General features: G+C 38.1%; 1 protein-coding gene across 1 annotated transcript in view; it reads right to left on the bottom strand.

The window, feature by feature from the left end:
* Nucleotides 1-433: 433 nt before the first annotated feature.
* Nucleotides 434-14,386, bottom strand: part of LOC137945985 (adenylyltransferase and sulfurtransferase MOCS3) — a 35,062-nt gene continuing 21,109 nt past the window's right edge. Inside the window, exons 8-11 of the mRNA XM_068792116.1 lie at nucleotides 14,061-14,169; nucleotides 13,759-13,877; nucleotides 8,188-8,307; nucleotides 434-978 (exon numbers count right to left, since the gene is read on the bottom strand). Of these exons, the coding sequence (XP_068648217.1) occupies nucleotides 595-978; nucleotides 8,188-8,307; nucleotides 13,759-13,877; nucleotides 14,061-14,169 (732 nt within the window). The 3' untranslated portion in view covers nucleotides 434-594. The remainder of the gene's footprint in view (nucleotides 979-8,187; nucleotides 8,308-13,758; nucleotides 13,878-14,060; nucleotides 14,170-14,386) is intronic.

The raw sequence follows: 14,386 nt of genomic DNA on the forward strand, positions 1-14,386 counted from the left end.
GAATACCCCACAATTGGTGCCCCTAGATCTTTTGCAAAACAAAATTAAATTACCATTTTTGCCCTTAAGGTGGCACCTCCTAGACTTTTAAAAATAAATGCCCCCCAGATTATAATTTATACCCCACCTCTAAAATGGTAAATGTGATTTTACATAAAACCAGGTTTTATCACAAACATTCGATTGAATTTCAATTGCAATTAATCCTCACTTGGAAATGTGTTATAGGTTTTAATGAACCACATTACATCAGTATGGCTCAATTATTTTGTTTTTTTCATGGTATCAAAGTGTCAAAAATATAAAATCGGAGTGCGTTCAAAAGGTTTTATTGACTTTACCGTTGGGTTTCAAATAAAAAACCAAATCGAGTCCAATAATTTATCTACAGGATAACTCATTTCTGATTTACATTTCCTAGTAACACGTTGATTTTTTTACTTAAAATTCATTATGAAAAAAAGTCATGGACCAAATATTTTAGGTATTCGTAGAAATCCTTAGCAGAACCAATAAATAGCAGTTTTCATATATCTCAACAATCAAAACCAGACTAGAGATGGCAAGAGTTCACGGTAGCACCAAAAGAAGCCATTAATAAGTAGGAAAATCAGGATCGACATCTTGGCCCCAGGACTCCAGTCCGCCAATTAAGTCTTTCGCTATAGTAAAGCCTGCATTGTGAAGATGTTGAACAGCTCTCTGAGAGTCATTACCTCGACGACATATGAGATACAGCGACATCAGAGAATCCGTATCTTTTCCCCCTTCGGCCACAAGTGCCGAGCGGATCTCAGGCAGTCTACTCTCCAAGGTGGAAAGTGGAATGTTCATGGAGTTTGGTAGAGCACAAATCTTGAAGTGATGCTCTGGGCGTACATCAACTAACACATGAGCTTCACCTTTGGAAGACCGCTCTTTGTACTCTCTGCAGCTGATTCTCGCACTCCCAGGTAAGAGGGCTAGCTTTGGCTTGGCCTGCATATTTTGAGAAGCAATAAATAGCATCAGACCTGTCAAGAATAGCTCCAATTGCCCTCAAAAGAAAAAACACGATCATTGTACAATGTATGATATATGTAATATTTATATTAGGATAACTATAATAAGCAAGTCACATAACAGATTCACAATCAGCCCTTCTTTCAGTGACACATCATTTCGGACACATGATTAAAATGGACTAAAAAAATATGGACCATACAGAGTTGAACAAAGAAAAGCAATTTGTCGTAAATTTCCCCAAAAATGGCATAGATCATAGTCCCATATCAGTCAGAGCTGAAGGGTAGAATCAGATCAAGTTTTGCAACGAAATTATTTTAATAATGCTAGAAATAAAGATGTGTTCGTATTTTTTTACTTCCCTTCAGTTTCTTTTTGTTAAAATACCAGCTCAGGGTTATTTCAATCATTTCACATACTCTGATTCACCATAGCATGTCTGCTAGTTAGATAATTACATAAAACTCTTATGTTTCAAGTTTCATTTAAAATGGAGTTGTGTTCTATGAGTTAAATGAGTTTTTGTAACTAAGGACATTTTTGTCCTTTTTATAATTATCATTTAAACCCTTAGGCTCTGTTCGGAACCCCTATAAAAGAAAAGAAAAGAAGAAAGAAAGTGATTTTCTGCTGTTTGGTAGCAGATCGAAAATCGTGGAGAGAAAAGAAAACAAGATGGAAAGTTATTCTCTTTTAGTTAAAAAATTCTCTCAAAGAATTCGGAGAGAAAAGAAAAGATATGGAAAGTGGGGAGGAAATTATATCGGGGTGATTTGGGATCTCGGACATTTCATCTGTCAACTTTCTTCATTGTGCCCTATTTCATCCTAATTCCTTCCGACGAGAGCTCAGTCTACCCTCGCCGTCGTCTCTGGTATCAGCGCCGTCTGCGGCATCCTCAGCGGGAAAGCTTCGCAGTCTGTCTCGTGCGTCCTTGGAGGGGTGGTCTCTCACCTCACACCTAATATCTCCTTTGAGTTCATTGTGTGAGTTGGTGTCCAATGGAATTTTTCTCGTTTGTTGGGACTCCAATTTTCAATGGAGGCGGATCTATGATGGTCTTGTGCCTCTGACGAGCCTTAGTGTCTTTTATCAAACTTCTTGTATATATACCCCACAACAAAATGGGGTAGCACAAAGGAAGAAACACCACTTGTTAGAGGTAGCCAAAACAATGTTTTTCCATATGCAGGTTTCTAGGTCTTTTTTCTTTTTCTTTTTCTGAAATGGTATGAGAATTTATTAGAAAAAAAAAAACGGAAAACAAGTGGTTAAACGGGCCTTCCCATTACAATGAGAGATTGGAGGGAGGCCCCATCTTTCACAAGCTTATCAGCAAAGGGATTTGCTGATCTAGGTACATGAGCCCAAGAGCAAAAAATTACATAAGTGATGTCAAATATTGATAATAGATTCATCCTATGCCGCCAAGGCAAAGAAGCCGAGCCAGAGCACCAACCAATGACCACTTTAGAATCTCCTTCAATAATCCAAGGGCTTGTGACATGATTTTTGAAGATGATGAGCCTTTGGAGAAGGGTAAAAACTTCTGCCGAGGTAGAGTCAACGATTCCCATAGAGCCCGAGTAGGTGATGAGAGAAGAGCCTTTCAAGTCCTGAAAGACTCCAACAAAGCCAGCAACGCCAGGGTAGCCAAGGGCACCGCCATCAAAGTTAAGCTTGATAATCCGAGGAAGGGGGCCCAGACCATTCTACCATGGTCGAAGGCCTGAACAAATAGATATATAGGCAACAATTAATTCAGAGGAGCATGCCAACAAAGGAGGAGAGTTCCTTCTAGGTGTGAAGCCAAGAGGAGACAAGCCCAATGACACTAATAACTATATCATCGATGTTGTTGAGCTTGCAGTTGAATCTTCAAATGTTGCTTTCAATTCAGAGGCACCAATGAATATGAGCGAGACAAGCTGAAATCAGGAGCTTGCCAATCCTGGGGAGCAGGGTCCCAGAAGGGATCGAAAGGTCCCTAAGTGTTCACGGTGGACACAATTCTAGAGACCAATATGCTGGAGGATTGCCATCCACACCTTCTAGGAGAACGAACAATGGAGGAGGGTTTCATCTTCCAAGCTACAAAGGGGGCAGAGGCTGCAAGGGTTGAGGTTACCTCGCCGATGGAGATTATATGCAGTGAGAATCTTGTTTGTTGGCTATCTAGAGAATGAAGAGGATTTTGGGTAGGGCAGATAATTTCCAAGCAATAGCAGTGTCATGCTCTGAGCTTATCTGGGACCATCCACCAATATGGGCAAAGGCTGTAGAGACCGAGAAACGCCCACTATCTGCAGGAAGCCAAATCATCTTATTAAGCACGTGAGCTCTGATTTTTACAGAGTCAACACTCGACATGAGGTTGCTCAAATCAGCAGCTTTAGAGTTGCTAAGGCCCCATTGGAGGTGGACGTTCCAAGCTTTGGAGTCCCAAGCTTCAAACAATAAGGATGTCCTGACAAAGGGTGATGGTCTTTGAGCGGTTGTTCACCATGCCCAAACGCCCCCCCCCCCTCCCCCAATCTTCCTACCAGTGGAGCTTAGAGACAATAATGGGCATCCAAAGACTGAGGATAGTTGTTGAATCTCCCACTTCAACAAGAGAGCATGGTCCATGTCTTTGGTGAGCCGAATACCAAGACCTCCAAAGGCGCGAGGCAAGCAAACTTCCTTCCAACTGTCAATATGGTACCCGAAGACATCCTCAGAGCCTCTCTACAAGAATCTCTTCTTGATAGTTTCAATATGAAAATTGAGGGCAAGCCATGAAGTATGATTGTAATTCAGAAGACCAGCAATGCAGGACTTGAGAAGAGTTAGTCGTCCCACATTGGAGAGAAGTTTTATGTGCCAAGTAGCAAGTCTTTGCTCAAGCCTTTCAATCAGAGGGACCCAGAGATGTTTCTGACGCCTGCTATCAAAGAGTGGGAGGCCAAGGTAGGTGCGGGAGGAGAGGCCTAAGTGCAACCGAGGTATTCCGCCATGGAGTGAAGCTCAGTGGTATCAATGTATGCCCCAAAAAGGTAGTCTTGTGCCAATTGATCCGCTGCCTAGAAGATAGTTCAAATAGGCCCAGTAAGTCTCTCAACTTCCAAATCTGATCAAGGATTCCTTCGTTAAAGCATATAGTGTCATCTATGAATTGCAAAATTGGGATATGGAATTCAGCCCGAGAGGCAATAGGATGAATCCAACCAGCTTCCTTGGCAACATAGATCATTGAAGAGAGGTATTCAGCTACAACATCAAACAACATGGGTGAGAGGGGGTCGCCCTTACAAATGCCACGAGCCCTTGAAGTAGCCGCAAACAGTGCCATTGATGAGTATTCTCCATTTCCGACCAAAGCCCATTCACACAAAAAGGTTGTCAAGAAGGTTCCAACTCTGTCAAATGGTTTCTCGAAGTCCAGTTTGAGGGCAAACCTAGGCGAGTCAGATTTCTTGAAGTAATCAATGAGTTCATGGGCTGCCATGACCGAGTCAAGGATGTTCCTTCCCTTCATGAAAGCACATTGGCCCCTATGGATCACCAAGGGCAGGACAATTTTCAAGCAATGAGTCAAAAAACAGGCAATGATCTTGTATGTGCTGGAGATGAGACGAAAGTCAGTCGATTGCTCAATATTTGTCTTCTTGGGGACCAAAGCAATGAATAATGCTCCCATGCTGTTGTATTTTAAACACTTACGATAGAAATCATGAGCCATGGCAAGAACGTCATCTCTAATGAGAGGCCCACTCCGTCTGAAAAAATTCACCAATATAACCATTTGAACCAGCTCCATCATCTCAAATGCAGCATCCCAAGTCTTGCTGGGATGAAGTTGTTTGTTTCTTCATAAAGCAAATGCCTTCATCTGCTTTAGGTGGCCAAATTCCCATGCATGTTCTTATGTGAAATTGTTAGATGTTTGTCCTTGTGTATTTGAGGTTGTTTGCTTTGTTCATGTGTTTTGTAATTTCCTGGATAAACTTTCTCCTAGATCAGTCAAATGTGTTTTCCTAGGCTACTCACCTCATCAAAAGGGGGGAAAATGTTATGATTCAATAACTAGGAAAACATATTTGATGGCAAACATTACATTCTTTTAAGATGCTTGTTATTTTTCTTTGTTAACCAAATCTGATCTTGATCAATTAAAGCAAGCTATCATTTTAGCAAGCGAGTTCATCAATCTTTTAAAAAGCGATTCAAACACCACCCAACATAGTACTAGAAGTAGTGAGCCTTTTCCATTACCAAAAGATATTAGTCATTTAGTAATTGGAGCAAATGACAGACCAGAGTGGACCAGAGACATAGGGGACAATAGAGTACCACAAGCCAGAAAAGTTCAAAGGCCTTTTCCAATGAATCTTCCAAGCCCCAATGTTGCACAACAATGGTTGGATGTGTCCAATATGAGTTCCAATCCCTTGCAGAAGCAACCCTTACAAGTCTATCAAGATAGAAGAGCCAAAGTTATTGATCCAGAGAAGCCACTACAAGAAGATTATGAACCAGTTGACCATGAGCCCTCTCCTTCTTCCCAATTCCCCCTTTGTCGAAGGTTCCTGATGTGAATGACTTGGATCTGCCCATAGCTCTTCGTAAAAAAATCCACCATGCACTTATCATCCCATCTCTTAATATGAGTCTTTTGACTTCTTGTCTCTTATATTCAAGTCTCTTACTTTATCGTTGTCATCATCTTCTATTCCTAGTACAATGCAAGCTCCCTTAGATTCTCCAAAGTGGAAAAAGCCAAAGGCCACAATTGTTGGGTGTCAATGGGTCTACACAATAGTACCATGCCAATGGGACAGTAGAGCCTTACAAAGCACGCCTAGTAACAAAATGCTGCACTAAACCTATAGGACTGATGTGATTGACACTATCTCACCTATTGCCAGACTGAGCTCTATACAGATCTTGATTTCTAGACAAGGAAAAGGGATTGGCGTCTTTGGCAATTAGATATAAAGAATGTGCTTTATATGGAAACTTGCAAGAAGAGGTGTATATAGATCAATTTCTTGGCTAAGTTGCTCAGGGGGAGAGTCTTAAAGTGAGTTGAATAAGGCATTTAAAGCTTAAAACAAAGTCCAAGGGCATGGTTTGATCAATTCAGTAGAATCATGATGTCTTTTGGGTTTTTGATAAACCATTTTGATCATTCTCTATTTCTTCTCTAATGATTTTTAGTGGTTGTAAAATTGGTGGTGTAAGTGGATGGCATAGTGTTGTCAAGCAATGATGTTAAGGGATTGGAGAAGTCGAGGAGAATCTCAAGAGCCAATTTCAATTGAAGGATTTAGAGTCTTTCAATATTTTAGGGATTAAAGCTATAAGGGGCAAGAGTGGAGTAGTTTTATCTTAAGGAAATATGTTACTTACATGTAGCACGAGTACGGTATGAATTGAGGTGGAATTTCGGTTAGCTAGAAGAGTAAGAAACAAAATGTAGTGATGCGGTCAAATGTATAGTCAAAATACCCCGCTAGACTCATACCGCTAGTGATCTAATATGGTTAGCTAGAAGAGTAAAATACAAAATGTAATGACACAATCAAGTGCAAAGGCAAAATACCATAGTATGACTCATACTGTTAGTGAGCTAACGTCGATAAAATCGGTATTTAAGGAGTTTGGGTTGGTTCCAAAGGCTTTTGTGACAACTAGTTGAGCAAGTAACCCAATTTTCCACGAGAGAACAAAACAGTTGATTGTCCTTTTGCCCAAGATGTTATTATGAGTGGGAGAGGTGGTGACTCTCAAGAAGAAAGAAGACTGAGCTGAAGGAAGCCCTATAAGTCATTGAAAGGACGGCAGAGGAGGGCAAAAGATCTATCAGCAATAGACTTCTATTCTGACTTTACCAATGAGCAATTTCAACTTCATCAATCTTGCCGTCTCAAGTCCATGTCTCATTCTTCTCAATGGGCTTCATCTCTTCATCCATGGCTCTATATTCTAATTAATACAAGGAGGAACCGTTGTCCCTCTTTATGTATAATCAGCATATTCGATCAAAGAAGTCTCTACAAAAAGTCTCGGGAAGCATGAGTTATCAATTTTTATAACAAGCTAGGGCTGTTTGAAATACTCTCCAACTTGAGGGGGAGGGTAAGAAAATATAGAGTAAGGGTATTTATGTCATTTTAAATAATGTATTTTTGTCCTAAGATATCTAAAATTATTTTGAAATTAGTCCTCATGAAGTCAAAAACTAGAGAGTTGTTGTGTTATACTTATGTATTAAGGGGCATCCATGTAATGAGGGGCATTCAGATCTTTTTATTGTAAATTGATTGAGTGATAAAATCAGATAAGGGCTCGATCTCAAATCCCTAATGAGGCTGCCTTCTCTTCTACAGCAGCTTCTCTCTCAAGCTTCTTCTCTTTTTCTGTCTTTCCACTTCTGCTACTTCATTATCCTTTGATTTTACAAAGATTCATACAAATTTTCTTTATGGCCACTGAAGCATCATTGTCTATCTTTCTTTTGGTTCAAAATAATTTCTTGGTGACTTTTTTCTTTTGTACTTATTGCTTCTAGTTACAAAACAGCATCTGAAAATTCAAGTTCTTTCCTTGAACTGGAAAACTAGGAATTTTCTGGAGTTGAGAAAATAAAGGCTAGTTACTCATATTCTAGCCTTGTCTATTAACTATATTTCAATAGTTTTGCAGCATTATGGGGCCATTTATGTATGGTGCACAACTGTGGAAAGTAGGAAACTGCTGCAAAAAAGATAAAGCATTACTTCTTCCATTACCTTTCCAACAGTCAAAAAGTGCAGTAGACCAGGTTTTGGTCCAAAACTATAGCTATTCAACATTATAACATAACTGTCACTCTCTATCAGAAGAAAAACTAATGCCAGTAACTGGTGATATTTTCTTTTTCTTTTTCTAAAGAAAAATACATCATGATCTAAATCCAATCATAAAAGAGGTAAAAATTGGAATATTTAAAACACCCAGTGCATGAACGAATATCAAAACTTTTATTTTTTTGAGAAAGAACATTAAAATTGTTCTGGACACAGAAAATTATTATTTTTTGAATGATGTAGAAAGATGTTTTTCTTCGTCCTCATAAAAATTTATTAAATAATTCAATCTCATACAAAAAAATTAAATGAGATTCCGAATATGAAAAAGAAAAAGAAGAAACCAGTATACCGATGTGAATATAGGAGATTGGGTAAACTTTTCATAGTCAAAGTTCTGAAACAGATTCCTGTCGAACACAGAATCATCCCCACAAACTTCACAGTTCAAAGATCTCCCTCTAATTTTGACCTGCAAAGATATGACACTGCTCCATAAAACTATAAATGAAATTTGAACATTAGATAATGCTGGAGACATCATTTTTCTACACAAGGGGTATAATTGTAACTTTTACTTTACTGCTGATTTATTTTAAAATGAGGTTTCTCAGTTAAAAGAGATCAATCTTATCTCTAACAAGTTGTGTCCCAATACAAAATCAGAGAAGGTTCTAATCTCCCTTTACCGTTTTTTATTTTGTTTCTTCTTTCATTTTTTTTCTTTATTGGCTGATCATAGCAAGAGATTGAGTCCATTCAGCCATTCCTTGCCATCTCTGAATGGTGTATATAGTTTCACAGATGGTATGCAAAGAAGAGGAAATTCTGCTTTCTTCATAAGGATATCTAGGATGAAACAGTGAATTCAAGTTTCTATGAGAAATTTAGTAATTCCTAAGGATATTAGGTTGTACACGAAGACCTTGGGATCAACAAGAAGTTAAAACAGATGGATAGAAAGAGAAAGATTTATAGACTCAGAACGGATACTCACAATAAGCATGCATGCATTTGTTAGACTCTCTTATGACACTGGAATAACTTACATGGCAATTCAATCAAGAGATTTTTTTTTAAATGGTGGAAGCTGTTTAATGCTGGTAAGGCTTATGCAAATACAAGGGAAAGAGAGTTAAACTACAATGGGGAATCCTTCCTCGCCAATACATCCAACATGTTATTCAGAGCACAAAGAGTATGCTGCCATGATACAACAAATGAATTACATACAACATTAATTTCATCAACTAGCGGAACTCCCTTCCTCCAACTGATGACAATAGCTGAAACTCCTTCCACTCTAATAGGGGCAGAGAATTGTTACTTGTAAGGCTTTAGTCCTTGGAGTAGAGCCCTTATTTTTGTTAGGACCCACAATGACAAAGCTGAATTGCACACCCACAAAGAATACACAAGAATTGCAATGGTTCAAAACCCAAACTCAAGTTGCTACATCCACTTCCAAAGTGTTTACACTGTGGAGTTGAATCCACTAAAATCAAATTTAAACGGCACTTAGAATTCAAAGGCCACAAAGGCCAACTACAGCTTTGCCCATAAAATGACTTCACAACAGTACATTATTCTACATAACCCTAGCCCGACTAAGGGATTTTACAACAGTAAACTAGGCTACACAAGTCGAGACATACAAAGGGATTTTTAGCAATTCAATACACAACTACATAGCTTTCAAATTATTGGGATTAAGGAATTGGTCTTGCCTACACAAGGCTTGACTGATTGCAATGTAAGAGTTTATTGATTACCAAGTACACACAATAAATGCCTCTTAAATATGATGATGTCACAATAAATGAACAAATTTAAAATAGTTTACCCAAGCTTAGGTGCCTATTAAAGTGATAAGAAGCTCAATTCGAACCCACAAATACGACTTCAAATAATGTCCTTTTCAAAATGCCTCAAAATGATTTGCAGGTACAAACGATTAGGCAAGCAACACAATGGAGGAGAGAAGCTTGGGCAATGGCAGCAAATTGGATTTCTACTCCCACTGGTGGTGAGGAAATGGCCCCATTATTACTTAATTTCAAATGGTGCATCAGTAAAAATCAGGTCTCATGCTCAAAGATAAAATGATATGGCTTTCTCAAATCAGTGGATATTTCTCGGTGTCTTTGGCTTATATGCGCATCATGGGATGGACGGGTCCTCACAGTGAGCACGATGTCGCCTTTATTTGGCGCCTTATGCTCCTCATAAATTCAAGTTACCATGAAAATTGATTTTGAGAGAACCCAGAGGAGGGGGGTTCCAGCTGATGTGAAGGGGTTGAATATCAGGAGAGAATGTGGCTACAAAGCGACACTTCTAATGGTTGAGAGAGGGAAGACCTTTACTAATTTTTGCTTAGACGAATTGTCTGAAATAATCTCTCGAGATTGCTTCCTAATGATGAAACAGATCTTGTTAAGTATCCTGTTGTTGTGTTCTTCCCAAATAAACCACAGGACGGCAGCTACTACTGCCTTCCACACAGTACCCTTCCTACTTATGGCAGATCCACATGTAACATTGTGCAATGAGATCAGGGAGGAAGAGCAGAACTAAATTAAACATTGCACTCCAGATTGTGAAGTTAAAAGCACGATGGGTTGTTACATGATCAAGTGTTTCTTCTTCTGAGTAGCAAAACTTGCAGAATTAACAGTAGGACACCCATGCCTTTGAAGCTCATCATAAGTGATATTTTAATCAAGAGAATTGAGAACATTAGGTTGTTCAAAGGAGCTTTTTCCAAAACAATAACTACTTGCCACTCTGCTTTTTCTTTTTATTAGGGATAAGTAAGCTTTACAAAAAAAGGTTGAGTATGACCTAAATGGATAGGAAGAATAACATAAACATAATAATTACAGTTATTCCATTAAATGTTGAACCCCCTTACCCTAGTGAGACTTGAACTCAAGACCTCAAACTAAATTTCATACTATGGCAGACAACAGTAAATTTCACATAGCAGTAGCAAGTTTCATGCTTTAGTCTCGCATTTCAGGGTTCGATCACAAGTTTCACACTACAATAGCAAATTATACACAACAATAGCAAAATATACATAATGCTATAATATTAGGTTTCATGAAGTAGTAGTAGCACTATACTGCAGTAACTAGTTCCACACAATAGATACAAGTTTCAGAGTGTGTGGCAAGTTTCAGACTAAGATGGTATGCTTCAAGCTGTGCTGGCAAGTTTTCACACTACAGTAGAATGTCTCACACTGAAGTAACAGGATCAACACAGAGCAATTTTCACGCATTTCTGTCTCATTAAGTATTGAAGATTCTGTACACACTAACCCATTCATTTAACCATTTAAATAATTGGAATCGGAAGGCCTCTTTCATAATGAGGTGAAACGAAAACAGAATATGGGATAAGCAAATGGGATGAGTAATATAATGTTTTTTTTTAACCAGTGATGATTTTATTACAAAGAAAAACAAAAGAATACATCAAGGGAGGTCTCCCCTAACAACAAGAGATTGCAGGGAGGGACCCAATTTAGCACACGAATCAGCAGCCAAATTGGCTAATCTAAGATCATGGGACCAAGTACAAGAGGTAGTAGAAACAATATCCATAATATCAAGAAAAAGCTGCCAGTGACGCCACGGGAGAAAGATACAGTGGAATACTAATCAATGATGACTTTGGAGTCACCCTCCATGATAAGTGGACCTTTGAAGCGGTCCTGGAACATGCGAAACCCGTGGAGGAGGCCAGAGAGCTCAACAGTGGTCAAGTCCGCGACGCCGAGAGGACCAGAGTATGACATAATAGTTGTTCCTCCAAGATAAAAAATCACCCCCCTAAAGCCAGCCAACCCCCGAGATGAGTAATATAGTGTTGGTCTCAAGATTCTTTTTCCTCGTAGCTTTGATGATAACAAACATGTGGAACTAACCGTGTGTTTTGAGTAAAGTTTGGGAAGATTTTTAAATCATTTCAAGCTTCTGACAACACTCACCATTCGATTGGTAAGAGTATTTGAGTAGTTGAAAAAAACAATATGTAAAACAAGTGTGCAAAAGGCACAATCGAATGGTGGCGGGACCATTCTAATAGATGATGAACAAAAACTGTCAAGGAAGCTGACCATTCAAATGATCATCCCTACCATTGTATTCAGCAGCTTAAACTGAGAATATCAAGCATTTTTTTATTTTTTTTATCAAAGATTTGGTAGATTTTATAAAAGTACAAAATGACTCTTTTGAAAACCTAACAGCTCTACTTTAGAACATCACATATTTTTTATTTAAGAAATTTTCCACCTCATTTCAATGAAGAAGGATAGCAACAGCAAAGAAAGACTCTAAAGCACTTTCATACTTTCAAATTTACAGTGAAGATCATATTTACATTTTGAAAAGTCATGCTATCTTGTTTTTCAAAAAGCTAAGTAAACAAGCACTTTATTTTTAAATCTTTAATTTTCTTAACTTAAATTTGTGCTGCAATGATTATGCCTTGATAATAATTTACATACTAAGCCTTGGTTTTCAAATTTATTATTTGATTGAGTCGTTCTTTGAATAACTAAGCACATCTGAGCTTTTAATTTTAAATCTTGATCGTACCTAGTTGATACCATTTCAAATTTATATCTTTGAGCTTAAAATCACTCATAATAGTTGTCCAACCATTACCAATCTCTTGTTGTTAGGGTTTTGCTCCCCTGATTTTTGTATTGTTCTCTCTTCGTTAATATATACATCATTTTCAAAAAAAAAAAAAAAAAAAAAAAAGGTTCACCAACCATTTCTGTACATCATATTTGTGATATGATTGAGTTGCATTCACAAGGGCCAAGTACATCAGAGCTTTTATTTTTAAATCCTTCATTGCGCTTGTTGATCTCTTGCTGAACTTAAGCCAATTGATTTTCATATCACTATTCATTGTTCAGCAAGTCATTTCTGAGCCTAAATTTCAAATAAATCATTATATTGATCTTCTTTCAGAAGTGCTCTTATTGTTAAATAATAGGCTGGTTTTCAAAAGTGCCTTACAGTCTCAAATTGAGTTAATTCACAAATTCTCCGAGTTGCTATTACATGTGGAGGGCACATTAGGACTGGAGTGTATTTTACATTACACTTCATTATTGTATCAACCTTTAAGAGGCATATAGTAAGCTTTGATTGTAAAAACAAGTAAACCTTACTATTTGTATTGGGTGAGCTTTATGTAAGCAAACCCACAACCTTTATCCTCAAATCATTTGTAAGGCCTTTGGCCAAGGTTGAAAGTGGTTGCAATTTTGGTTGTGTAACCAATTAGTGCTAGGCTTGTGTAGCCTATAACCTAAGCTGTTGTGGCCTGTTAGCTTTTGTAGCCATAGCTATTGCTGACCATTGTGCTCCGGACTTTGTAACATGTACTGCTGCAAGTGTCATGTAGCCTTAATCTCTAAGCTAATGTAGCCTCGTATTATTATTTTTTAAATAGTGCTGAATTTTATTAAAAGAGAGAAAGATACAACAAAGCTATATTACAGATTCGGGGACTGTTCCAAACAATGTGAGATTTGTATTCCCTTCACAGGATTGCAAGTAATTAGCTTTTGTAGCCGCTTGCTTCTAAGTGTCATTTGGCTTTTGAAATAGTAAATTGAACTCAAGGCGTGGACACATCTAGGAAGTGGATTAGAAGCCTAAGTTTAGGCTGTGAACCACAATAGAAACCATTTTCTTGATTGTGATTTGAGTAATTACTTGTGTTTGCATATACTTGAAGTTTGGGGATATATTTTTTGTTGTTAGAGTCATGAAGGACTGAATGGCGTGAAGAATTTTTAAACTTCGATAATTGTGTACATAAACCTCCCCCCACCCCCCACCTTTTTTCCACCAACATGACCAATGAAGATAAATAAAATTAAGAAACTTACAATGCGTATTCGTGCAGATAAGGCATCTAAAAGAAGCATACGTCCTGATAGAGGTTCACCAACACCACTTGCTATTTTTATAGCTTCAAGAGCTTGGAGGCAGCCAATCACCCCAGGAACTGCAAAAGAACATAACAAATATTAGTTAAGATACTCCTCTCAGACCATGAAGGCAAATAATAACATAAAATCAGATACGAATAAAGGGATTTCCAAGATGCAGTAAGTAATTGTAGTTTTGATTAACTAAACCACTTTGTGAAAACCAAAGAAGACTCAAGAAAACTGTTTTAGTCTCATACCAACTCCGAGAACTCCGCTGTCAGCACATCTCTGACAAGCTGTTGTAGGTGGTGGGGTTGGAAATAGACACCGATAGCAAGGACCTCCCTTATGATGGTAAACTGTGAGCTAAGCACCAGAATTCAGTAAGTTACAACAATATGAACTGAAACAGGTAATTTCATTTCAATACTTCTTCATTCAAAACCAAAGGTTTGCCAACTATCATCATAAACAAGAGTAGAAAAGCACTGGAAAAGCTGTAGACTTTGTTGACTGGTATCTCCACCATCCACAATGATAATGCAAAGGTGAAAACAGTTGGTTCAAAGTCCACAAGGTGGAA

The sequence above is a fragment of the Aristolochia californica genome, unplaced genomic scaffold (genome assembly GCF_029961685.1).
Source record: "Aristolochia californica isolate CCGP_79_NKW_82.1479 unplaced genomic scaffold, dmAriCali1.0.hap1 SCAF_12, whole genome shotgun sequence".
NCBI lineage: Eukaryota > Viridiplantae > Streptophyta > Magnoliopsida > Piperales > Aristolochiaceae > Aristolochia > Aristolochia californica.